Genomic DNA, 27,626 nt, shown 5'->3' on the forward strand with positions numbered 1-27,626 from the left:
CATTAAAGAGCAATTGTTGGGTATGACTTGGCACATGGATAGTTTTTCTTAAGTCACGCTTATTATCCAAATTGTGAATCTGATAGAATGTATTATATAAAAAATAATTTTATATATTTTGTATACAACATATTTTATTGAAGCATGGATTGGTATCCTACTAAAGGTTCATGCTGTGTTTAGTAGATAGATAAAGAGCCCTGGTGGGGGAAGATAGTGTTCTGGCAATCCCTCTTTGTAAATCTCATGGACCGTCTCTCAATCCCCACAGTCACATGTGAGGGAAATGTCAATACTTGAACTGGGTCTGCTGTGACTAGAAATATGTTGAGAGACTGCCTGTAGGGGAAAACACTAACAGTATTGGCACACTAGTCAATCACTTACAACCCTACTTTTGGTCACTGTTCCCTGTTTGTTCTGCATTTCAGTCACCTTGTAGATGTAGGTATATGAGAAAAGTGTCAGTTATGACTGCCATCATTTAAACCCAGGCTGTTAAATGAATTTGGTGATCCAATTTGCATGCTGGTCCTGGGCGTAGTGTTCTATGTGATATAATCTATATTTTATAGGACTGGAACAAAGCAGGGAGGTAGAATAGCATTATTTTGAAATCAAATAAACCATCCCAACTTGTGTTTTTCAGATATGACTTCAATTCACCTCATACATTTACAATGAATTCAATGTGACTTTTTCATTTGGGATATTATGTAAATTTTGATATTTGATAATTTGATGAGCCTCTATCCTTTCTCAGCCACTATTAGATAAACATTAAATAGGATTGTTGAATAATGCTAATTGTCTGATCAGACTTCCTGTTTGAATGGAACTCTTCCCCGCCCTCTTTAGTCACATCCCATCAGTCTTGTAGAGCGATATTCCCACAGGTCGCCGCGGTTACCGCCTGGCGTGCTGAATGCTAATGTCGGTCACACCGTTTGCCACGGCAACAAGAGCAGGGAGAGAGAAAGAGTGAGAGACAGTGCAAGTAATGAGAGATGGAGAGAGAGTGAGAGCGCGAGTAATGAGAAATGGAGAGAGCGAGTGCGAGTAATGAGAGACGGAGAGGGAGAGCGGGGAAGAGCTAAACCTCAGGACATCAGCTTCCAAGGGAAAAGGGGGAGGACAGAGGAGGGAGGTAGAGGAAGGATGAGCGTGTGACGTAAGCATGGGTATGGGAACTGATCGCTGCGGACAACCAGAGGACCGTTCTCCGTGTTTTTTTCTGTCCATTCATTTTCTCCATCGGTTCCTATCCCTGGTATCCAATGACAGTGAACAACAAGTTTTATTGACACACAAACACATAATCTCTCTCTCACTTGCTCTCTCTCTCATAGACACACTTACACACCCACATACCATTTGATGAACAAATACCTTTGCTGCCTCCCAGCTGCAAGAGATATGGATGGGTACATGAGGTGAGTGTACTGTAAATATTGGCGTGGAAGATGTAGTTTGCATCTGCTTGTAGGACTACTACTCAATGTGTTAGCTGAGAGAACCAGCAGGCGAGTTGGATGCTGGCATGTTTATGTGCTGTTGCTTTTTGTGGTACAGATAGTGGCACGGATCTTTTTTGTTGTTGCTGTAATCAAGACTACTGAATGTGTGTATTCATTTTGTTGTTGTTGTATAAGCAAGTCTCTCTGTGACAGCCTTTCAATAGTGTCATTTGTCGTCCTCTGTTGGGTGTTGTAGTACAGATGAATCCACGAGTCCATGAGAGCCTAAGTGTATAGAATGCCAACCTGCTTTAATACCATCACTGTGTCACTGGACATAAGTGAAGCATGTTTTATAGGCAGCCATTTATGGAACTGAACAGACTGGAACAGGTTGATCAAGTGAACTTTCTGTAACTACATCATTTGCTGTCAGAATGTGTTGAACGGCAACGTCTATACTGTTCTTTTGCATGTGTTGTTTTTGTTCATGATGCCGCAACACATTCCTTTAACAGATTTGAATGGTCACATTTTTCCGTTTTTCAATTTGATCATGGCAAATTTCAATTTTGTGTAGGTGTTGCACAGTTTTATAAACAAATTCAAGATAATGTAGAGTTTGGGAAACTGAATATATTTTGAGGATTTACTAGTGCGAACAGCACACACAGTCCACTCTGACTCCACTTTCCACTAGAGTGTAATTATGCAGTGCATATTTAGGCAGTGAGGTAGTTACAGGTAAGGCAGAAAAAAATCACTAAGCATCAAGCACACAACTTCCAGTGTGTTTGACTGTTCAACTGTTCTATATGTCATTGTGTGCTGTCAGAAAGGAAATACATTTGTGCGTGCGGTTATATCAATTATTCACAATTTTTTTTGCATGCAAAGTAGACCTGTCTTATGGGGCTGGCTGCTACTTGATGTGGTTGTGAGTGAATGCAAAAATCCCAGACACAAAAACACATGCCGTTCTATCACACGGGCAGATACAGATAAATGAAGATGTTCTTTCAACAAGGTCTTAAAATGCTGTTGTATGCACATACACAGCAGCTTTGCAATGGTTTTGCACCAAACTTATTAGTTCTTAAATGTAAACATGACGATTTTTCAATGATCAAGGGGACTTAGCAAAAGCTAGAGTATTATCCCAAAAGAAAATAGTTCCAAGCAAATAGATAGCAGTGTTTACAGTGTACTGTAACTATATGGGTTAATTAAGATCCCTGTACTATGATAAATACTTACTATTTCTGAAGAAAGATGTGTCCCCCCAGGTAGTTGTTCTGTCACTATCATCTAACCTCTAGACAGAGTATGAGTAAAAATGTTATGTTTCAGATCTCACTGTTGTGTTCTAGTGAGTGGACAGTGGAGACTGCGGGATGGGGGATGTGAAGGAAGTATATACTCATCACAATGACCAACCAGGATAAATGGGTCACTCTGACCCCAGCAGAATTCTCCCTGCTTCAGGAATACGCACAATGTAAGTGTAGCGTGTGTCTGTGTCAATGTAATGTGTTTGTGTTAGTATATTACACCCATACCCATGTGTTCGTGGCGCACCTACTTTTTTTGCACATAAATGTACTGTAGGCTTGATACTGTGGCCTGATACCCTTTCAGAAATACTGTTAAACACATACTGTATGTACTAGGCACACATGCTACAAAAGCTTAATTTCACAAATCACACAATATATTTATGAACCAACTTTCCATACATACATCTCATCTTAATTGTCACATTTAGTTTGCACTGGTGAGCTACTTCACAGCTGATCCCTGCAGTTTCAGCTAATCCGTTTGCCTCTCACATTATATTTTCCCAAAGCTCAGAGAAAAGCTCTTTTAGTGATTGACTTGCATCACACAAATATCTGTAGTTTGCTAATGAAGCCCCCTCATCGATTAAGCAACATAACAGCTCAACTATAACAATCTTTCTGATGTTGTTTGTGTTTCAAATTATTCATAACTGATGAATAACAGTTTCTGTAAGTTTGTAATACAGGCCCTTTTTTTCTTTCAGAAATTGTACATTTCTCTTGACATGATGACTGTACAAGAAAGTAATTTATTAGTGTATATATTTTGCATCACATTCTACTTTAGATCATAGGCCTTACTTTCTGACATAGAGAAATAGTACATTATAATATTTAATTACCAATAAGCTGAACATATATTGCAAGTTCAGTATGGTATCTTTCCAAATACATTGAAATTGTGATTTCAAGTCCTACATGGATGTAATGTTTCAACTGGATAATGTTCCAGACAAGAATAATGAATTCATGCTTTTCTTTCTGGATAACTCCAGTACAAAGCTTTGGCCATAACATTTCTGGGTAATGTGTTTGTGAATTGTGACCATATTGTTCTATTGTCACGAAGAACGTTTTAAATGTACTGTCCTTCTGTCAGAACAGTTTAATAGTTTAAGAAATTAAAAGAGAGAGAATCCAGCTGGTAAGGGTCCATCTAAATAGTTAATAGTAAAGAGTGTATCATGTTGTAAGCAGATTTACAACTTTGGCAAATGGTAAAACTTGACTATCCATATTTACGAGGCAGTGTTTATAGTGTTTATACGTATTATAGTTATTGTAAATTAAACATGAGAATATTAGCAATGTGTGTCTTTCCAGACATGATTATTGCTAACCTCGGATAATGTGAGAAGGATTTTGAGGGGAATAACATGGTGTATAATGTTCTTTCTCAGACTCAACCAAGAAGCTTAAAGATGTATTGCAAGAGTTCCATGGAGCTGGGGTGTTGGCAAAGTACAACCCAGAGGAGGTATGATAAAACATTTATGTTTGTGATGCTCTTAATGGTGCATGAGAACTGTGTTGCAAAGATCCCATGTGTCCTATAAGAGTACTTTTCTATCACTTACTGGAAAGCTGTTTGATCATCCTAGGACAGATTTTTGCTGTGGTTCGAAGCAAAAACTAGAAATGCAAATGTTCTGTACAGTACATTGAAATATTCAGTGTTTTTTTTTCATTTTTATTCTGCGTAGAAGAAGGAAATACTAAACCAGGTAAATACCATTTCATATGACGAATATTGTAATCCAAGTCTCCCCAGATAAATGACACTTACAATGTTTGTATGATGTGGCAGGAAATTGACTTTGAAGGCTTCAAAGTCTTCATGCAGACCTTTCTGGAGAGTGAATTGCCAGACGAGTTCTGTCAGCATCTCTTCTTATCGTTCAGTAATAAGGGACCCAAACCAAGCTCCTCCTCAGAAAAGCCCAGAGTTACTGGTAAGAGCCTTCACCTATGCATTAAACACCTACTGTCCAGTACATGCATGTGTACCTTGCTCTCAGTTGCAGTCAAACCAAAACTTGACTTTTACAAATACTGTAAAACTGTAGAATGAACTTCCACAACTCCTTCCACTAAGCAGTTTTAGCATGGAAAGATCTCTGTCTAATGGGCATATATGTGCTGTATTCGGTCAGCAGCAGAAAAGAAATGTTGGCCTTTGGTTCCTCCCCATCTGAGCAGGGCTAAAGCTGATCAAAGGGAGCTGCACTCCTCTGAAGGTGCCTGCTCCACCCAGGCCTCTAGAGATGGTGCAGCTGAAGGACATTGTGTGTTACCTCTCACTACTGGAGGGGGGGCGGCCTGAGGACAAACTGGAATGTAAGTGGTCTGTGAAATGCCCTCTCTCACTCAAAGCAACTTTCTCAGTTAATCTGTCTGTTTCTGACTGTTTCTCTGTATGTACTAGATCCCTCTAGATTTCTCTTTTCGTTTATCTACATCCCTCTGTCTCCTTTCTCCCTCTATCGCAGTCACTTTTGAGCTGTGCCCTCTACAATAATCAACAACAAACAACCACTAAGCCAGGGCATATCCATTAGTAACAGGCTGTACATTTTGCTCCAATGTCTACTAACATTGTATGTTTACTGTTGCTGCCATTACAAAGTTGGAAACATTTATTTATCTTATTATTTATGTGTATTATTTTATTTATGAAGTTGTATTAGTTAATCGGACATCAGACTTTTTAGAGTTACCATAAATGTATTTGGATGATAAATAATTAAGTAGAGAAGTGGTTCACTATATTTAAAATGTATAAATAATTGAGTGAGTCTAGCCACTGTGTTAGCACATCAGTGATTTAGCATAACATTTTATTCTTGCATAGAGAGTATCACCTGCGGTTCTATCCCTCCTCTCTCTCTTCCTTCCTCCCATGTCAAACTAATCCCTTGTAGTGGTAAATAGGGCCCTCTGCTGGTGTCAATAAATTTGGCATTATTCACTTTCCCAGTTTAGAGGACTAGTGCACTGTGCCTGTGATGCTGTCAGTGAGACATACACACACAGATTTGTGGAACTATAGATTAAAACCACACAGACCAACCGACACACAAAGATCCCTTGCATTATAGTATAGATCCGTATGACCCACCATCTACAGTGTAATACCATGGTAAAATGAAATATTGACAGGGGTGTTTTTTTAAAATTTGTTCATAAAATAATTTCTGTATTTTATCATACTGCATTCCAGTATTTAAAAAATGTATTCTTAAATCATGAAGCACTTTTACCAATACTCTTCCTCTCACTTGCACTCAATCAACTTTCTGTGGCCAACCTGGATCACCACAAGATCCTCAGAGCAGCCTCAGATACCCACCAGGCAAATACGTCCCTTCAGTTTTTGCTTTTCCCGGTGGAACACACTCCTGCAGGAAACTGTCAATTAGCTCCTCATTACTGCCCTGACAAACATCAGCCCCATATGAGATCATATACCTCCCCTTTAAAAGTCCTCAGTGATCTCACCCACACCCCAGCTGGGTTGCTCACGAGCCAGACCACTACTGTGTACCCAGGGGTGGTAGTAAGGGGAACTTGACACCATGGTTAGAATGTCGCCTAATCAATAATAGGAGCCACTCATTAGTATGGAAATGACTCATAGCAGGTGTTGTTGTCACGATTCTGTTACTTTTGGACTGATTGAGTACTTTTTATGTGTCACTGGTGTTTCTGTATGTGATATTCAATCACTATCCTGGTGTGTGCTGTGGGTTGCCATGGTGACAATGCTGAGGTACAGTTTACACAGAAACAAACTACACTATGCTATTTATTTGAGTTGCAAGTAGAGTATATGTGATTATTATTGTCATGAATGACAGAATATTCTATGTTGCCTCTCAAGGACAGTTGAAATAGTACACATAATATAAAATATTTCTTTACTTTCATTCTTACAGTTATGTTCCGTCTCTATGACACAGATGGAAATGGATCTCTGGACGGCTCGGTAAGCCACTCTCTTTTCATAAATAAATCTGATAAACACGCAGCACACTACAGTGTGCAGATACACCATGAATATTAAAGAACTAGATGTAGATAAGATAGATGAAGCAACAATAGCTTGCTTATTTTACACTTAGGTCTTACACTCCTAGTAGACCCATATCAAAAGCTAAGCTTGCTATTGAAGAGGACAAAAGTTCAGTTTACATATGATTTTTGGCCTGTCTGTTAAGATAATAATTGCACTCCATGACAGCAGCCTTTATAATTACACCATCAACCTTGGAGCTTCCGGTGTTGAAGCTGCTTTTGTTATGTATTGTAGAAGTCTCCTTATTAGAAGAAAAATCTATCATTACACTGTAAGTGTTGCATGTGCCTAAACTTTAAACCATGTTGATATCAATTATAAAGGTTTAGCACTGTAGATATTGTTTAATTATTGTTTTTTGTTATGTTTTTAGGAACTGGAGCATATCATCACTCAAATGATGCATGTTGCTGAGTACCTGGAATGGGATGTGACTGAATTGAAGCCGGTAAAAACTGGATTTAATTTCTCAGTTTGACCAGTCACAGTCAATCAAATGGATAAGCGTAAACCGGAACTGTTGAAAACTTAAATCAGGACGCCATTACACTGACATCAGTGTTAGTCTTTTTGTGGTGTGTTTACAGATTCTGCAGGAGATGATGCGAGAGATTGACTATGACCACGACGGCACAGTGTCTCTAGAGGAGTGGATCCAGGGTGGCATGACAACAATTCCTTTGCTGGTGCTGCTTGGCCTGGAGACAGTGGGTATCAACAACACATCATCCATTTACATTTTACATGTAGTCATTTAGCAGACGCTCTTAACCAGAGCGACTTACAGTAAGTACAGGGACATTCCCTCCAAGGCAAGTAGGATGAAGTGCCTTGCCCAAGGACACAACCTTATTTGGCATGTCCAGGAATCTAACTGGCAACCTTCTGATTAATAGCCCTGATTCCCTAACCGCTCAGCCATCTGATCCCTCATCATCCTACACTATTCTCTGTACTGTTGCTACAGACAGTGTCATGGATAGATGACCAAACACTGGAGCCACCAGTGGTCAGAATGTCCAAGACATCAGCACTTTGTAAAATACAGTACACCATTTTTGTTCAACAAAACACAGATGTAACTTCATGGATTGTCCACTAGATGGAGCCTCGTGTTCACTCTTTTGCCTAGACATGGTCACCCATGCACATACTCATGGAACTGAGTCTAAATCAGTGGTTCTCAATCCTGGTCTTTATGCCCCCCTAGCCTGCATGTTTTAGATATTTCCCTGCTCCAACACATCTGATTCAAATGAATGGGTCGTTATCAGGCTTCTGTTGAGCTTGATAATGACCCATTTATTTGAATCAGGTGTTTTGGAGCAGGGAAACGTTTAAAACATGCAGGGCAGGGGGGCCCGAGGACCAGAATTGAGAACCACTGGCCTAAATCAATGACAAGCAGACAACATCACACTTGTGATGAATGAAATGAGTGACACACATACTTGTAATAATGTTGACTAAATTCAAGGAAGACAAAAATTGAACTAAATACCTTGCAAAGAATTAAGGTTTGCCATGTCAGTAATTTGACCATCTATCAGTCAGTGGTGGGTTTGTCAGTCAATAACAACATGAATTCCTTTCTCAGAATGTTAAAGACGACGGGCAACATGTGTGGAGACTGAAGCACTTCAACAAGCCCGCCTATTGTAACCTGTGTCTGAACATGCTGATAGGCCTGGGGAAGCAGGGACTCTGTTGCTCATGTGAGCGTGGTTGGATTTTTGTATACATTTTTATTGTCTCCGTCTGTTTATTACCTTGCGCATTGGGATGTAATTCTCATTCATGAAATTATGTATTCCTTTGCTGCCCTTTTTAACTTATTGTTATGATTCAATAATTGGGACGATTCCCAGTCGAAAGGTGTATTTTAATTTTTTCTTTCCTTGTCCAAGTCTGCAAGTACACTGTTCATGAGCGTTGTGTGGCACGCGCCCCACCGACTTGTATCAAAACCTACGTCAAGTCTAAGAAAAACACAGAGGTGAGTCCAATTGGAGTGCTTACCAATCGGCACGCTTTGATCAGTGATACTTCATGGGGCTTACACCGAGGGCTCCTTTTTTGTCTAATGGAACTAAACAACTCAATCGGCTTCTAAGCATTGCTAATTACAAGATTAGCCTGGTTTAAATAAAAGCCTTGATACAACAACATCATTGTTTAATGTAATTCTTTTTTTTCTTTCAGTCTGCCCGTCTAAAATGTTTTCTTCTCTTATGGTGTATTTTTTTCTCACCTGTTCTCTCCCCTCCTCTCATTCGCTCCATGTGTCTCTCTCTCGCTCCACAGGTGATGCACCATTTCTGGGTGGAGGGGAACTGCCCTACAAAGTGTGACAAGTGTCACAAAACCATTAAGTGTTACCAGGGTCTAACTGGGCTACACTGTGTGTGGTGCCAAATCACGGTATGCCACTCAAAGGGGGAACCAACCATCTCATTATTTCCAACATGTTTCTTGCTGTTTATGATTTGTTTTTTACACCTTTCATTTTTGAAATCACTCTTTTTTTTCTCCAATTTACACCAACAGTTATTTCTTATTTCTGTCTTGTTGTAATAGGATAACAAAAGTGCAAAAGTGCTTTATTGTTATAGTGTTAGTAAACGTTATATCACATTATCTTAATACTGTTATAATATAATACTATTGGTGATAAGTATTGGTTGTTTACAAAGGGTTGGCTCTAGGGAAAGGAAGGGTGAACCAAGGTGAGGTTGGGGGCAAGCGGAAGCGGAAGTGGAAGAAGTGGGTCAGTAGCATTTTTGGGTTGCATTTACATTTAATCATTTAGCGGACGCTCTTATCCAGAGCGACTTACAGTAAGTACAGGGACATTCCCCCTGAGGCAAGTAGGGTGAAGTGCCTTGCCCAAAGACACAAAGTAATTTTGGCACGAAATTGATTGATTGACGAAATTGGAAATTGATCCGGCAACCTTCTGATTACCAGCCCGACTCCCTCACCACTCAGCCATCTGACTCCCTAGTTGCTCCCAGGTTGGTGGGTGAATGGATGGGGGGGTATGTGGGTTATACAGTACTTATATACAGTGCAGTGCTACTGTACTAGCATACATGTCAAAACAGATTACAAAATCACTTGAACTAACCATGCACAAACATCTATATTTTAATTCATGCTTGGATATAAATGTCTATTTAACCTCTTCCAGCTCCATAACAAGTGTGCCTCCCATGTGAAACCTGAGTGTGACTGTGGGCCCTTAAAAGATCATATTCTGCCCCCCAACACAATCTGCCCTGTCATATTGGTGAGCTCACAGTCCCAAACATAGCACAACATACACTATACTCACTCATATGACCTTTTAAGATGTGTACTGTGAAATACTGTGAAATGCTCTAACCCTAACCCTATCCCTTATAGTTTACCCCCCCAAATGGTACATTTGTAGTTCGGGATTTCAATAAACCCACGGTGCTGTGACTGTGACCTGTGTGTACCTTTCACCCCAGGAGAGGCAGTCAACACTCAGGAAAGGCTCCAGATCGAGTCAGTCAGGAAGCAGGGGGAAGATGCAAAGAGCCAACTCGGTCACAGTTGATGGCCAAGGACTACAGGTGAGGCCAAAGTGCTGTATCCCTAATCTGAAAATGTCTGTTTGTATATGGAAGTCACATTTGTCCCACTCAATAAACTTACAATTTGAATATTTACACTTTTATCAGAGGTTATTAGGCAAAAAAGGTTGGAGAGATGCATACAAGAATCAGTCTTGGAAAGGGCTAGCAAACATCTGTCAGATATGCTGTGGCAAGAAAGACCTGCCACTATGGCGACTGCTTGTCTGCAAGTGGCTGTGAGAAATATGATAAATCATATCCCTGTCACATCCATCTCTGCCCTCTCCAGCTAACCAGTGTAATAATCAGGATTATTATTTATAATTAGAGGAAGTAATGGATCACTCCGGGCTGGACAGGGAGCTCATTAATTCACCCCATCCTGCTGGGAAAGCAGACAAGGAGAGTTAAGCGCTTCATCTGTGTCAGGGAGTGCACGGGCTAACGTTGCCGTTGATTCTGCTGAATGGCAGGAAGGGCAACATGTACGGTCCCGGGATTAGGGCTTGTTTACGCCTCGCATGGAGTCCTGCCTCCAGTGCCACACTTTACCACCCAACTATCGTAGCGACTTGGAGGCTCTCCCTATGGACTGAGACCGTGTCATATGAGACAAACTGCACTTCCAATTAGGACGGTGACAAACAACCCTTATAAGTTAATCTTGGTTTGAGGACCAACCTCACTGTTGAAGTCAAACATATGTTATTGGTTGTGCCTAAACTTTTCATATTCAGGAATTGTATCATGTTTGTTGCTTTTGACAATGAATTATTAGAAATTAGAAATCTGTATCATATCAATAATTCCAGTTCTGTAATGTGTGTTCTCCAAATCTTTTGCTTTAGATCACGACAATAGAGGGCACTCATCCTCTGCTTGTTTTTGTGAATCCAAAGAGTGGAGGGAAGCAGGGAGAAAGGTATACAGAGTCTATGTTTCTGTCTTTAAACATATAATCTCTTAGCACACTATATTCTTAGAGAAAGCTGTTAGTCTGGGCAAATCTGTTACTCTGGGCAACCATCCTCCAGGTGCTCAGTTTGTGACTGACACCCTAACACCCTAACACTAACTTACTGCATCATAATGATTAGCCAGTATGGCCCTTATCGTGCCTGTCATGTGGCTGGCTGGCAGGAGATTCAGGCCCTCTTGTTTACCCCAGGGCTAATAGGGTTATTACTGAACATTTCATTCTTGTCCTTATTACTTCAGGCCTCGTTTATTTAAATTATGAGATCAAAATATGATTTGAGATAGTTGATGTAATGAAATTGAAATTAAAATGAATTAGTCTTTCTAATGGCTTCTCTTCAAGAGGACTTGCGGTATGTCCCTCCCAGCTAACCCGTCGAGAACACTAGGATACTTTGATTGGACATTAGGGCTATCCATATTAGCCTATTACGTTACTATGACAAAATGTTTCATATATAGGATAATCATGGGCATGTTTAATGTAATTTCAATGAAGCATTCGAATTGTAAATGTATGTTCATAATCTCTCACCTCAGGATCTACAGAAAGTTCCAGTACCTTTTAAATCCAAGGCAGGTATACAACCTGGCCAAGAATGGACCTATGCCAGGGTAAGTTCTACTCTTAAGAGACCAACACAAACTGTGTAACAGTGCCTTAAGTGCACAGAACACACTCCAGTCATGATTCAATATTATCCTTATTATTAAGTTACCTATAGAATGAGACTGGCCAATGGAAGTGTTTACAAACACACTAATGTATTTTCCTGATGCCCAGACAAGTAATAGTCAACATCTCAGGCAAGAGATGGCTTTGAAATTGGACCCTTCATTCAATCACGGACAAAATAGAGTTGTGATTAGAATGTGAGAGCAGACATAACAAACTGCAGAGGCGACAACATCATGCTCTAGTATGAACATTGTGTACGGTGTTTGTGGATTGTGAATATGATTGACGTGTGACAGACAGAGAGAAAAGGGGGCCATGCCAAACTTAAGTGTGGTCATGCATACCAATAATATGCATCACAGCAGAGATATGGACATTGGGCTGTAGACAGTTCCAGTCAGAAACAAGAAGGTGAAGATCATTCAGAGACACGAGACCCCTGTTTTTGAATCCACCATTAAAAAAAATACCCATGTCACCAAATTGATTAAAGAATGCCAAGGCCCAACAAAGAATGACTATCAAATCCCAGTTTTAAATGTTTGTGCTCTTCCCAAAAAAATCTTCATAAATATAGTAATGTACAAATTATTTGCTTGTAATCATTTGATTTCTTTACTTATTGTATTAATTCTTCTTTGTGTTTACTTTAAACAGTATTTGTTTTGCTCATACTGTAGATACATTTATGTAGCGTTTGGATCTCTGAAGTGGCCAATCGGACAGTTCAATCAGTTAAAACATGTCTGTGCACTACTCTGTCTTAAAAGTCTGGTGTTTTTTAATGGTTAATTTTCTGTTGATTTCTATTGATATTGTGTGTGTGTGTGGTGCTTTGTCACCTCAAAGGCTATGAAAGTACTCTACTCTTACACAGCAATGGCTAAGGACTTGTTGCACTGGAAGAACCCAGTCTATAACTGAGAACATTCCCAGTGACCTTGCCTGACTACAACCATGTTAATATTTTGTGAAGTGCCCATAATACAGGGAGCATTAACAGGGTGACCGGTCACTCTGGCCACTGCAGGCCAAGGCAGCCGCACGCACTCCTGTCAATTAGCAGCCTTGCTAACTTAATCACTGCAAATTAAGTGTTTGTTTCTTGGTATTTAAATATCCTCAAAGTTGCCTTTTATGTTTGTGGCCGTCTGTTTTGTTTCTAATACAGTTTGTGGTCCCAGTTGGAGAGTAATTGAGCGAATCATTTATCCGCCATATGAGGATTGGAGGCTTGCTCATTCAGTTAGGGGGGTTGTTATTGTGAAGGAACGGAAGGAGTTGGACTTAACATAGCCCATCATGATCCAATTTGCCTCTAAACAAGCTAGTTGGATAAATGAATAATTGTCCATGTGAAATGTGTTATTTGGTGACATTACAAGGTTTTAGCAGAACATCATTGTCTGAATATAGCACAAGATGTAGTAAAATGAGAAATGTACATGAATGGGTTGAAATGAAAATACCTCTCATTATTAGACTACTCAGTGTACAGACCATCAGGTTGCAGGTTGAAATACCCTGTACATTGCTTTGGATGAAAGTGTCTGGTAAATAAATACATTAAAGTAATTGGAAATCACTTTCTTCATACACATTACATTCTTAGAAAATGCATATGCTTTTATTCCAGTTTTCTTAATTGGTCCTAATGCCATATTACCTCTTTTGTGACAGGTTGAATTTCTTCAGAGACGTTTCAGATTTCAGGGTTTTAGCTTGTGGTGGGGATGGAACCGTGGGGTGGATTCTAGACTTCATTGGTAAGTATAGCAAAGGAGCATTGTGTAATACATGCAAATGCAAATAAATTACCTTCACAAGGCAAACTATTAAAATTCAAATGCATGTCAAATAAATATCTTATGACCAATCTACTGCACCTCTAATAGTGATTTTCTTCATCGTGTTTTACATCTAGGAAATTATTTGTGCTACTTCAAATTACAGTACTGTATATATTATTTTGGGGGAAATTTGTTTTCATCAGTTTCTAAATAAACATCTTTTTTGTTATTTTGGTTGGAATAGTAAACCATACTGTATGATTCGTAGAGTATATCAAAACTTTGATTACATCTCAGCCTACATTTTCTGGACAGGTAAAATAGGATGATTACATGAGTTCCAAAACGACATATTAGTTATCATTTGAGAAATAGCCTGCACAGTCTATTTTGTCTTAAAGACCTGTTTCTTGTTTTGCCTTTAAAAATTGCCTCAATTTTTTATCAATCAAAACAAAAAGCAGTAATAGCCTGGACCGAATGCTTCTCCAGAAATAGATGGTGTGACTGGACATCCATATAGACTTTTGTCTATTTTGTAGTCTTCCAAGCTGGGAAGTAGATTACTGTGTTGTTACCTAGTTGGTTTGTGGTTCGTTATTGTTGTTAGCTTTGTATTATTGAGTCTTGTTATGTTGTTGTCCTTCCATTCCAGATAAGGCTAACCTGGACAGGAGCCCCCCTGTGTGTGTACTTCCTCTTGGCACAGGGAATGACCTTGCAAGATGTCTGCGCTGGGGAGGAGGTACAGTATTTAACTTGGCAATAGTGATTGAGTCTGCTGAAGTACAATTTGTTGGAAAACTCTTACTGCAACGTAATTATTGTAATTAATGTCACAGAGCTGTTTTTCCCATAACACATAAACAAATGTATTGCATATTTTAGGCTACGAAGGTGAGAGTCTTCTGAAGATCCTGAAAGACATTGAGAACAGTTCTGAAGTGATGCTGGACCGCTGGAAGATTGATGTGACACCCACAGACAAGGAGGAGAAGGGAGACCCTGTGCCTTACAGTATTGTCAACAACTACTTCTCAATTGGAGTGGTAAGTAGGATGGATAGTGCATCAATATTTCCAAGAACATTATTAATTATTTTCACACACCAGTAGAGGAGCTAAGATGACAAACGTGTAACAACATAAACACAAAGAACATGATCTTGAATGGCATAATAATTATAGATCAGTGCTTTCTTTATAATATAAATTATTGAGGTTTTTATTTGAACACTGTCAGTGCAGATCTATTACTTAGAGAAATAAAATAGTCTGCTTTTTCGCTGTATTAGATCAAAAAATTACAATATACGTTATTGCTTTATTGGTTTATGCTTAAACCTCTACCACTTCAAATTGAAGAACAAACCGTATTTTGTGTTTCTGCGTGTTAGGGAACCTGCAAACCGAATATTAGCAACCACTGCATTGCTGACCATTCTCAACATAATGAAACAAATTACACTTTGCACATGTTAGCCATTACTGATAAATGTCAAGGGAAATATGGTAATTGACATTTTCAGGTGTTAAAAGCGTTGACATCTTCATTTTGTGAATTTTGAATTCGACAGGACAAATAAGAGATGCATGGCTTTATAAATGTTACTCAATTAAACGATGTCTGCTTATTTGTTATTATGTTTAAAAACTCTGGAATCAGACGTTCGTAGTAAATTGATTAATACTGTATATTAGCCTCTTAAAACCAATTTTACTCTACATAGACTATCTTGACAAAACCTGCCACACAATACATTAAAGAATGTATGTATAATAAGTTAATGCAGTATGCTGGTAAAGACAATATGGAAATAAATTATTTGGCCTTGCATATTAAAGCCCTGGGGTAGCATAATAGCTGAGAAAGTATATGGTATTGCATTGGCCTATGAACATTAGAATTAGTACCCACCAGGCATGATGATGACAAATGAAGTTGTTTGTGAAGGATAAGGAAGATTTTGAGCTCTCAATGGAATTGAGTGTGATATGATTTTTTTCTTCCTAACGGAAGAAAGAAGAACGTAATACCACAAAGATCACAAAGCAAGTCAAGCTAATAATTAGTTCAGAGATTATGCAGATGATGTAAGATTGGTTCAGTGATTACACCCTGCTTAGTAGTAACAACCAATATCTTACTATATTGACCTGTAAGGAAAGCCTTAAAGTTGAAATGATACCAATTTGCTCCAATAGCAAGTTTACTTTAGAAAGCATTAAATAGATTTAAGCATTAGTGCTTTCAATGTGAAAAAAACACCTATAGTAATACATTTAGTTTTGAACAGATAACTAAAGATAAACTCAGCACCATCTAGTGATTTACTGTACACCCAACTCTCAAATGATCTCTTGAAAAGATGGTAATTCCTGTAAACTATTTTAAATCTACCTCCTATTCTTGCCAGCTATCTAGTTGGATTTGAATTAATGGAACCATTCCATTTGGAGGACGTTGAAGTGACGTGAAGTGTAATGATCTCAATCAGGGCTAGGGGTGAGAGACAGAACTAATCACTGAGGACCTCCTAAGATAATGCAGTCAGGCCCCTAACGACCCTGGTGCTTATGTCAAACCCATTACTCTTGACTCTCCCCCCTAAAAGGCACACTAGGCTGTCAGAACCCACTCATAATTGGACCAAACTTTGAGCTATGAGAGGACATTACACATGTCCTGTATTAATTTGGGTGCCAGGGTTTTACAATAGTAATTATTTGAAGGCAGCCTAGATGGAGAGTGAGCCAGAGGAACAGTTAGGGAGCATTATTTAGATTGAACTGTGTCCTTCTTAAAGGAGTTGCAGGCCTCTAGTAATTCAAATTATTATAATGTTAGTTCATATACAGTCCTGTCTGAACTAATTGGACATGTATTAATGTAATTATAATACATACATGTACTTCACCTCACACTGAATTCCATTCGCTTTATCGATTCCAAAGGAAATTTGTGCATTCAGGTTGAGAACTTTTTATGTTGGAGTGTACTGTATTCAGTTTTGTTGCAATTTGTACTGGCGCAGTCGTTCATTTTTGCCAAGTTTGACATCAAGTAGAGACCTTCGCCAAAGGAGAGGCCTTCTTGCCTTCCTTCTTGTGTTTTTAGTTATTGTCTTGTTTGTTAGAAAATCAAGTTACAATCACTCAGATATATCCTCCTCACCTTTATCCTCCTCACCTATCATCTCACCTTTCTGGCTAGCGTTGAAGAGAGAAGGTGAGTCTGCAGGGATCTTGGAAATTCCTTTGGTCTTTATCTAACAGGGTCTTGAAAAGACATGAAGAGAAAGTCCATTGATTTTTTTTTGCCTTTTCCTAAATGTTGTAGAGTGCTAGCAGGGGGTCCTCCCTATGGCTGGTATTTCAAAAGTGCTACTCAAGACAGAGTGGGTCAAAACAGATTTACGAAGTGGAGAGGAACAAACTGAAAAAGTTTCCTAACTTTTCTTCCCTCTTATTTGTCATTTTGGGATTTTGTTTATCTTTTCACAACATTTCTGACTACAAACGATTTTTATGAAATTGAAAAAAAAGCGAGCAAGATTGTATTATATACCTTCAAAATCATTAGAAAACTCGTACTACATACAGTACTGACAAGAGCTCTTTAAAAGATCATTCCCACAACTCCCTGATGAATCTAACATTCAACCAGCACACTGTAGCATCAAGCATCAGTGGGTCATAGAGGAAGAGATAGAGAATAAGAGTGAGAGGAAACAAGTTGGTTGCCAGGGGAGCCGACAGGATTCTGTATGTTCGTTGGGAGCTGTGATTACTCGCTATGAGTGTTTAATTAATTAGCTTGTGTAGAGCCTGTGTGCTGCTTACAGCTTTCTTTGTCAATAACCCATTCCTGGCTAGATACCTCCTTCACCTTCCGCTTGGCCAATAATTCAAAAACACCCCTTGATGTGGTTAAATATGTAAATATGTACAGAGAATTAGTGCTATTTTGGTGCAATGACAATGTTGTTTTTTGGTAGGTAAAAAGTTGACTGTAATTGTGAGGGTTAAAGTTCAATTTATAGATTGTGTTGCTACTTTGAATGGTTCTAAGTCACATCAGTTTAATTAATAAATGTTTTTCTTACACTTTTTAGGATGCCTCTATAGCGCATCGATTCCACATCATGAGAGAAAAACACCCGGAACGGTTCAACAGCAGGTACGTAACACAGCGATACTATTTTGTTAACCAACACTTTACAGAAGTGAATGTCAACTTCTCCATGTGTGTTGACTGCGTATGTGTACCTGTGAATTTGCCATCTTGAGCTTGGGTACCACACTGTAAGTGTATAGTGGTAGAAAAGGTACACTGAATAATTTATTTTAGTCCTGTGTGTCATACTTTAGGATAGTCTCACCTGAATAACATTGTCTACTGAACATTTCAGTGACAGTATATGCAGGTTTATGTAGCTCTTACAGGGATAAAATGTAGATTTTCGGATTTGGCATTTACACTATTGTAACTTAACGCAAACATTAAAATATTGAAATTTCACCATAGTCAGTGTAAAATGATTCCATATGACTTTGTCACCTCTAATCCTCAGAAGTCCATTCAAGGTAGTGATAATGTATGCAGCTTTAGATTGTAACAGTGCATGCAAGATTCAACAGCTAAATTCCACACTCTTTCTGAAAAAAGGTTGTGAAATTGGCCAATAGCCCAATTCTTAGACTTTCAGAGTGGAACATAGAGGATTTCCCTACAAACCAAGTTTGTCCTACGGCATGTTAAAGGACAGTACTGTACTCCACAGCAATAAGGTAAACAACTCCACTGTACAATTCATGAAATATCTGCAAGATGCTTACTTGCCAGTGTGTTTATGGCAGATTTGACAAACTAGCATCTGTGATTACCTAGAAGAGATGTGTTCACCTTTTGAAGAAGAACAAATGTGGCATCTAAGTTTCTATCAATATTTAACATCCCAATATGTCTTCACTAGTGGTGGGGAGTAATTGTCTGTGTAATTGAATTTGCTTGGGTAGTTTGACATTATGTATCTGTCAGAGTGATGACACACAGTCTCCTAATAATCCCATTTGTACTCATTATCATATTTTACTCTGACCTTAGTTCAACATTTAGCCTACCATTATCCTGTGGCTCACGGTCATGATGGATTTACTGTTAGTGTGTGAGTGGTGGCATAGGACAAACAGAAAAACAGAAACACAGTGTTTCATAGGTCAATTTTGATCTGGATTTAAATCTGATCTTGAACTGATTCTGTTTTGCTTCGGATGTGAACACAAGGAACACATACAGTGCATAGCTTGCAGTGCACATGTATACAAATACAACACATATTGTTTTAAACTATTATAAGCCTTAGTGAGAAAATAGAGATATTTTAAGAAAATTATATCATCTGTTATTTGAATTCAATGAATAATTTACAGCATGGAATGGGTTTAGGATCTCTCTATTACACACTATCCTTGCCAGTTGAATAATGCATGATTATAGTTTTTCAAGGTGTCGTAGATTTGTTGGATTTGTCCAAGGGGCTCTTCTCAGTGGGACAGGGTTCTGTTGTAGGTGTAGTGCAAAGAGTACTTGGAAAGTATTTTTATTAAATCTACTGTTGAGGCCAGAACCGCCCAGCTTAGACAAAGCATGGCCAAACACCTATTCAGAAAAAGTAGACATTCAAGGATGAAGAAAGTATTTGCAGGCAGGTTTTGGGAAGAAGAGGCACGTGTTTCCATTCCTTCTGCCACACATCAGCCCAACACCACATGGCCATACTTCCTTATCCGTTGCTTGTACTTTCATTCATCAGACAGGATCAATTACAATTTGTCAACGAGTTGACCTTAAAAGAGATGTAAATATTTGATCAGCTTTAATTACCAACATAACAATAGCACATTTCTTTCTTAATTATGAAGACAGAGGATTTTGTTGATGAAATGCCCGGGCTGTGCTCCCACTCTGTATTTACACCTTGGGGTGATTACCAGAGAGAAGGTGTGAAGATTTGACACTCGGCAGATAGTTTCATTTACTACTGCTGCTGGACCTGGAGGTGATAATGAGGTCGAGGATTAAGAGTAGACAATCAGTCGGCCCGCGACGATGACTACGCCACCTCCTCCTTCCCCCTCTTGTTAAAATACACTGTTCCCCTTTTTTCTTTTCCTTTTTACTGATCTCCCATGTAATTACACACTAATCTCTGCCCCGGAGAGAGGGGGAGGGAAGAGATATGAGAAGGAGAGCCAAAATGTCTTCTTTCTTTCGTTTTTATTTAGTTTGAACTCAACACACTAACTCTTATGTATTTTTAAACCAATTGACATGAGCAGCATTGATGGCTAATAGTTATAATAAAACACAGTAGATCTTTAATACATTTTTTAGATATCCGATGCTGGTCTAAGGCCTATGTATGTAGTGATCACCATGCTATTACAACGTCACACTCCCCAGTGCCTTCACAGTCTCTAGCCGTGCTGTGTAACCACTCCACTGAGCTAACCTTTCCTGGAGGCAGAGGGAAGCCCAGGCATGGAGGGCTCTTTAGCATAATGAGTGTGTTCATCAAAGCCCATCCACGTATGCTGGGCCCACTGGATCTTCTCCCACACTGACACACAAACTCCCACACCCATTCCCCACGGGACACCTGTGGACATAGGCAGGGGATGCCCTCGGACCTCATTTGAGGATGAAATCGTTTGTCTGACTGGGATGTCATCTATAATTAATGACCACTTGTGAGTGTAATTTAGAGAGATCTCACCTGTGGCCCTGTCCCCAACTCAGCGTGATAATAGACATGCACACACACACACGCACACACTCACACACGCACAGCCATTGAAAGCATACACTTTCTCTAGATAACTCCATGCCCTGTGATTTTGCATGTTTTTTCCTACCCGTCGCCATAGAGTCCAGCTCCACATTGAGGCCCCATACCCTCCTGTAGCATCCCCCAGCTCCTGGTGGGTCTCCCAGGCTCTGCCGGGCCTCTGGCTCCTGCAGAGCCACCAGCTGCTGCTAGCGCCGCCTCTCCTCCCCCCAACACACCTTCACAGTATTCTCCTGTGCATGATGGTAGGAAGACACCATTTCCCTTCTTTTGTTTCAAGGGAGCAACAGTGCAAGTAATGATTGTTGGGATTAATAAATCCACTTATTGTACACTCTCCTTTATGTATCTCTCAAACAATGGTGAGATTATAAAAAACCCAGGCCAATTTTTAAGTCAACTCTGCCAGCCAGAGTTGGAGCCTTCCGGGCAATGTGATCTAAAACAAACAGCATGGATGCGTGCGCAAAGACTTGGTTATGTCAATGCAATATTTATCACCTCTGATAAAGAAGAAATTAGTGTGAAAATAAGGTCATAGATCATTTCAGGTTAGATTAAGTGTCAGTGCCAAAAAAATCAATAGCACAGTGCTTTTTCCTTAGTATGGACAGTCGAAACAGCATTACAGTGTGTTGTTGCCTCTGGACAACTATGCTACGGTGAAGCTTGTTTGCCTCAGACACCCCTTAATATTTTGACAAGACAGTTGGTGATAGAGTAGATGAGCTGACTTATGAGGCTGTTGTGAAGCTGAGCATTATAGGTTCTCTTGGATGCTTTAACAGTTGGTGGACATGAGATGTTGTTTTCTTTAGACTCTTGTTCTGGAACAACTGAGTCATGTATTCACTACAGTGCATATGATTTGCAAAGTTTTACTCTTGGTAAAATTGTGATTGATGTTTAGTGGGCTGTGGATCACTTGTTATTTTTGTTTTTTAATATTTTTTAGGCCAAATCATTTTTACTCTCTATTTTACATTTACATTTAGTCATTTAGCAGATGCTCTTATCCAGAGCGACTTACAGTAAGTACAGGGACATTCTCCCAGAGGCAAGTAGGGTGAAGTGCCTTGCCCAAGGACACAACGTCATTTTGCATGGCCGGGAATCGAACCAACAACCTTCTGATAGCCCGACTCCCTAACCGCTCAGCCATCTGAGCCATTGTACCAAACACAATATTACGCCAGAGGCTATGCATTGTGTCTTATATTCAAATGGATAGGGACTTGAAATGTACCTACTCTGCCTTTAAAAATTTACTGGATATTTACATTTATGGTCCCAACCCACTTAAATAACAACATATCTAGACGATCTTGGACTTCGAGTGACTTTACATTAATCTTCAGTCAGTATAGCCAGCAACTGCATGGAATGCTGGAGATTCCCACTCTGACAGCGTGTCTGTTCAATGGGTCTCTTGATGAGCTCTCCTTGGCAGATAAAAGATAGGAATCCAATCCAGCCAATGCAATGTTCTAATTACCTAATGAACAGGGACATGAGGACGTGATTTGTTGCGATGACACTCTTGTTAGGTTAAGTGGAAGGAATCGACAGGACAGTCAGATGTTTAGTCTTATCTGCCCCCACATTTAACTGCTCTTAATGGCTGAAGGCTTTAAGAGTGCTGTGTTTTGTACATATACTGTATATGCCACTGTAAGAGAGTGAACCTAATGTCTACTGGATATTGTACATGTAGCTGCTTTTATTTAGTTGCAAAGATGCCATGTTGTTCAGGTGATGAGCAGTGTAAGTGTTGCATCTTCTTCTGTAAATGTGCATATATTTCACTTAAGATTATAAAAACTGTTGTAAATAACAAAACAAAACAATTTCACATGAGACTCATCTGTATATTGTAATCTCTAATCTAAGAAAGCTTCGCAACTTTAGCTGTGGTCATTCTTTTTTTTTTCTTCCTCAAAGCTTTTGAAATACCCCCTTAATTTGCAAGTTAGTGCTTGTTTACCTAGTATGTATTTGTATTTTGTTGGGCAGAGGTGACAGTGTAGTACTTCTTGGCCTTGGATGTGTTGCTATTGAGTCCCCAAATTGATGATTAGACTTGTGTTTTTAGCTTGGGGCAGCTGTTGGAAGTCATGTTGGAGGAGATGAGGATTTGTTGTGGTTTAGTACTTCTCAACATGGCCCCGTTGGCCCAGCCCCCCTTCCTTCTCTACTGCATTACTGTACCTATTGACCATGCTGCACATTATAAATCATTGTGGGCTCAAGACTGTCCTGCATGTGGCTAATGAAAGCTAATTTATAAAGTTGCTAAATGGCCCTGACAAAAGTCCTAATGAGGAAATCAATAATTCAGTGATTGTTTCTCTGCTTATACTAATACATCCTGCTTGTAGCACTTTGATTCCATCTAAGAAAAGGCTATTTTTTTTATTGTATTCAGTTCTGTATGTCAGCACTGTTGCCCACCCCCCCCCCCCCCCCACCCCCCACCCCCTCTGAAACTCAGTGATGATAGGTACCAGAATAGTCCTGGCTATGAAGATACATTTTTTATATTTACAGTATGACTGTATGTTTACTATATTGTACACATTCATAGATTAATTCATACAGTATAATGTGATGGGGCTTAAGATGTCTTGAAATTGAAATGTTTTATACAAGCATCTTAGAGAAGCATTCAGTCAACCTGATTAGCAGCATATTAATTGACTTTCGAAGAATATTCAGTACTCCTCCTTCAAAGGCACTGGTCCCATCTGTTTCATTTGAGGACACTTGAAAGGGGTTTGGAACTGTTTCCTTGCACATGTTGATAGATATCATCTTCCATCATATAATTTGCCCTCAAAGGGGAAGAGGAGAAAGTTATTATGGGTCCTTCAAGGCTCACTAAAGCAGGGCAGAGGGCACAAAGTTGAGACAGGTAATATTGGCTGGCTAAATTGTAGTTACCAGACCGTCTAAAAATATTGATTTACCTTGTGGCTAGGCTTAGACCTGCTGAATTCCTGTAAAAAAAAAATATATATATATATATATATATTAATTATGAATTTTTCTCCATGTACCATGTTTTCTAACGTGGCAATTTTAACGAATTCAGAAATATACAATTTATTATTTCTTACCAGATAGGGGTTGGATGTGTTTCTAATGTAGAATCTACTGTACATGCATGCAATGAAAATGACAGTATAGAGTCAATAGAGATGATTATAATGGTTATCTGTGGTTAAAGTACCTTCATGTTGGGGACAGATGGTGACTTACCCTAGCAAGGTCATTGATCATCAGACTTAGCTATAGGAGTGTATGCTTTAGGAAACCAGGGGAAATAACCCCAGTCCTCAGTTAATTGAAGGGGCAGTTAGATTACCCCCATATGCCCCTCACTGTGTCATAATTGTAGGCATGCAGTACTGTATGGTGGGTACCCACTACGAGGCTCATGTGTCAGCTCACCTAATCATCTTAATGTTTGCCTTTGGCCTTGAAAATCTGTGAGGCATCATGATTAATTAATTGGACTTTTTTCATTTTATAAGATTAATGACTGAGCATGAATTCTGTGCAATTATGCTGCAAAGTCATGAAATAGCAGCAGTATGATTACACTTCAATAGACTATGCAGGGAGATTGACATTATGTGTGTTGTTTGTTGTATGTCAAAAAGACTATAATCACTTTAATGTAAAATACCTTTTACTAGACAGTCTGACATACATGCATCAAAACAAGTACAGGCTCAGTGTTGTTTTTTTTGTGTAGAATGACCAAACAAAAGACAGGCCTATGGGGGAAAGTGAGATACAGTAGGAATGGAGAGAGCACTCTTAAGTACTTTTAGTATGACTGTATGGCTGTGGAATTTGATGTGGTGAAAGACAGTTCTATGTTTCCTCCCAGTCCCTTTACAATTCTTGTCTTGTTTTTCAGAACAAAGAATAAACTGTGGTACTTTGAGTTTGGCACTTCTGAGACATTCTCAGCCACGTGTAAGAAGCTTCATGACTTTCTGGAGATTGAGGTAAATCAAACTGCTTGTTTGTTCTACTTTGGTGCAGCAGGACTAAGGTACCATTTGACTAACATTTGCAGAGTATTTATGGTTAGTTTATTTGTAATAGATGTACAGTAATCATGCAGTAAAGCAATTTCCAGATTATTGACTTGCAACATACACCCTTTTAAATCCACAAAGGGATAGACAATACTGTATTACAGTAGCTAGTAGCTAAATATATAGGTATGAAACCCTGCAATAGTGCATCTAATCTAGCGCACACCATTTAAAGACTCCGGGCAGTCACCTTCTGATCCAGAAAAAGCCTTAATTTGAACAAATCTCACTTTATTGAAGTGTTGACAAGAGGATTCACCCTCCCTCCCTCTCTCACAAGTACAACCCCAGCCCAACACAAATGTAATTATCCCTGCACGACCCTGCTGTGTGTGATATTGAGTGATAATGAAGGGGGTGTCTGTCTGATCCATCTCTGCCTCCTTAGAGCTGTCCACACAGTGTAGAGGTCTTCATTAATTAACATTGGAGGGGTACTTACAATAGGGTAAGTGTAGTGTGCACTGTGATTATGGAAAGAGGAAATATCTGGTGGAAAGGTCTAAGGGGTTGCAGAGTATGACAGGTCCCCCTTCTGCTGGACATCTCCAGTCAAAGATCAAATGAATTTGACATTGGCAGTGAATCAAGCTGAGCGAGTGTTGTCAGATAACTGAAACATACAAACAAGGCTTTATAGCTTTGTACCTAAATTGCTGGTGTTTCACAGTCATGTTTGAAACACAAATAAAAAGTTCTCAAAGTTTTATTATTGCAAATGGTTAATAATACTTATCTCTTTTTTATCCCTCCTCTTTTCAATCTGTTCTGGGTTTGGGTTATTTTTGAAGTGTGATGGATTAACTCTGGACTTAAGCAGTATCTCTCTGGAGGGTATTGCAATCCTCAACATTCCAAGTATGCACGGCGGCTCCAACCTGTGGGGGGAGAGCAGGAAGAGAAGGGGGAACCGTAAGGCAGGGAAGAAGATACCCGAAAGGAGGATGACATTGGTGGACCCCAAGGAGCTCATGTTTGCAATTCAAGGTAGGTATATATATTACTGTATCAGGTATATATTTATTATCTACCATTAGGAGTCGATGTTAACCAAACATTAAGCCAACAGTCAAAAGGGAGAACGTGTCCTTGTTCATTTTAGCTACAGTACGCCTAACTTTAGGCAAAACTTTTCCTAGCTACAGTACAGTATGAATATTTCACTAGTGACACCTTAAATCATGGCAGACAAGTTGATATTGTTGGGGATGAAGGGCTACGGTTTAATGTCACTGTTTGGGACTGTCACTTGGCTGGTAATGACTTATGTAGGCAGTGTAGTATGCTTGGCTAATAGGAGCAGACGGAGGGGGCTCAGTGTGGCTCAAGCTGTCACCCACCCCTGAATCCATTTATGTCCAAAAGGAGACCCATCAATGGTAACCTGTAAAACAGAGTTGTGTTAGTTAGCTGACATGCTGATACAGTAAAAAATTGTTACTCTGTAGATCATCTCAAAATCTCTCTCTTGTAAATGCTTTATAAAACCTTTGATTGTGTAAGCTTGAGTTTTAACATAGGGTGATTCGATATATTGAAGCAATTAACCATGAGAGGGTGTGGTATATCACAAATATACAATGGGTTGTGCATCGCCCCTTCAAGTGGTTTATTGCTTTGATATAGTGGTTACATCACCGTTCATGTTGTTTAAATTAAAGAATGTATTTGTTTTACACTGCTTTTTATTGTTGGAGTTTAATAAAAAGCAATGTCATTTTTATTATTATTATTTTTATAAAGCAGTTTATATATTACTATAGCTATTGATAAATCATGTCATATCTGCTGTCTTATCAGATATAAGCATTGTATATTGAATTTTAGAAGCGCTATTAATAACATAATCATCAACATTCATCATCTTAAGTTCAAACCAATGTGCTTCCCAGAGCTTCAACAGTGGCACATCCAAGATCACCCTTTGGCTCCCGTGATTTCAGTCAATATGAATCAAGCACTGATGAATGCATTTTTTGAGATTCAGATTTTTTTCTAAAGATCCCACCCCATCATTTTTTTTCTGAATCATCAAGAAAACTGGGAATACCTAAATCCTGTACTAGGGTGGATACTGTGCAGTGTTCAAAGATGTTTTCTCTTAGTTCGAAACTATAGACCAACAGTGGGGTACTAGATGATCAAATCAAAATACACAACCTCACTACCCCACGACCAATCTTGTCCATTATTCCTCAAGGAAAGATCAATCAATTTGGTGTCATGGATTAGAAAAAAAATGAATCTGCAGTCTGTACCTGGGAAGGCACTTACAGTAAGTGGTGACTTAGTGAGGGTGAGGGTGAGTGCTGCATGCCCTTGCTAAAGGTGTGCTCAAGGTGAGTGCCCCTAACTTGTCAGATCAGAGAATTGAGTAGTACAGTTCTTCTATAAATATCGGAGTGCATTAGCGTTACGGTAGGTTGGTGAACATTGTATTGCCCAAGCACAGCCAGGCGAACTGCAGAGAACGAAACATGTATCAAACTGGGTGGTGGGGTGGGTGGTGTAGAGGGAGAAAACTCTGACCTTTCTGGAACTGTTAAATTGTCCTGCTGGTGACGCCAGGAGACAAGCCCCTCAGGTGGAAGGGAATGGCTGCAGGGTGAATTATTTAGAATGAGATGAGGGCGGAGGGAAAGGGAGGGAGGGGATGGGGGTGGGATGTTATGCAGTGGGGGCAATTGGGAATGGAGGGTGTGGCAACATAGAGGTGGGGGATTACATCTCCTCGTCCCATTGCTCT

General features: G+C 39.4%; 1 protein-coding gene across 1 annotated transcript in view; it reads left to right on the forward strand.

Moving 5' to 3' along the window:
* The first annotated feature begins 2,864 nt into the window (after nucleotides 1–2,864).
* dgkb (diacylglycerol kinase, beta) overlaps nucleotides 2,865–27,626 on the forward strand; it is a 31,262-nt gene continuing 6,500 nt past the window's right edge. The window contains exons 1-21 of the mRNA XM_084670425.1: nucleotides 2,865–2,955; nucleotides 4,198–4,274; nucleotides 4,501–4,521; nucleotides 4,605–4,749; nucleotides 4,997–5,134; nucleotides 6,733–6,782; nucleotides 7,246–7,320; nucleotides 7,460–7,579; nucleotides 8,470–8,587; nucleotides 8,780–8,868; nucleotides 9,177–9,293; nucleotides 10,063–10,161; nucleotides 10,367–10,471; nucleotides 11,323–11,396; nucleotides 11,993–12,067; nucleotides 13,812–13,897; nucleotides 14,577–14,666; nucleotides 14,810–14,970; nucleotides 18,036–18,100; nucleotides 24,697–24,787; nucleotides 25,672–25,867. Coding sequence (XP_084526551.1) covers nucleotides 2,886–2,955; nucleotides 4,198–4,274; nucleotides 4,501–4,521; nucleotides 4,605–4,749; nucleotides 4,997–5,134; nucleotides 6,733–6,782; nucleotides 7,246–7,320; nucleotides 7,460–7,579; nucleotides 8,470–8,587; nucleotides 8,780–8,868; nucleotides 9,177–9,293; nucleotides 10,063–10,161; nucleotides 10,367–10,471; nucleotides 11,323–11,396; nucleotides 11,993–12,067; nucleotides 13,812–13,897; nucleotides 14,577–14,666; nucleotides 14,810–14,970; nucleotides 18,036–18,100; nucleotides 24,697–24,787; nucleotides 25,672–25,867 — 2,062 coding nt within the window. The 5' untranslated portion in view covers nucleotides 2,865–2,885. The remainder of the gene's footprint in view (nucleotides 2,956–4,197; nucleotides 4,275–4,500; nucleotides 4,522–4,604; nucleotides 4,750–4,996; nucleotides 5,135–6,732; nucleotides 6,783–7,245; nucleotides 7,321–7,459; nucleotides 7,580–8,469; nucleotides 8,588–8,779; nucleotides 8,869–9,176; nucleotides 9,294–10,062; nucleotides 10,162–10,366; nucleotides 10,472–11,322; nucleotides 11,397–11,992; nucleotides 12,068–13,811; nucleotides 13,898–14,576; nucleotides 14,667–14,809; nucleotides 14,971–18,035; nucleotides 18,101–24,696; nucleotides 24,788–25,671; nucleotides 25,868–27,626) is intronic.

Source organism: Hypomesus nipponensis, chromosome 2 (genome assembly GCF_054491055.1).
Source record: "Hypomesus nipponensis isolate SF chromosome 2, ASM5449105v1, whole genome shotgun sequence".
In the NCBI taxonomy this organism is placed as follows: Eukaryota; Metazoa; Chordata; class Actinopteri; order Osmeriformes; family Osmeridae; genus Hypomesus; species Hypomesus nipponensis.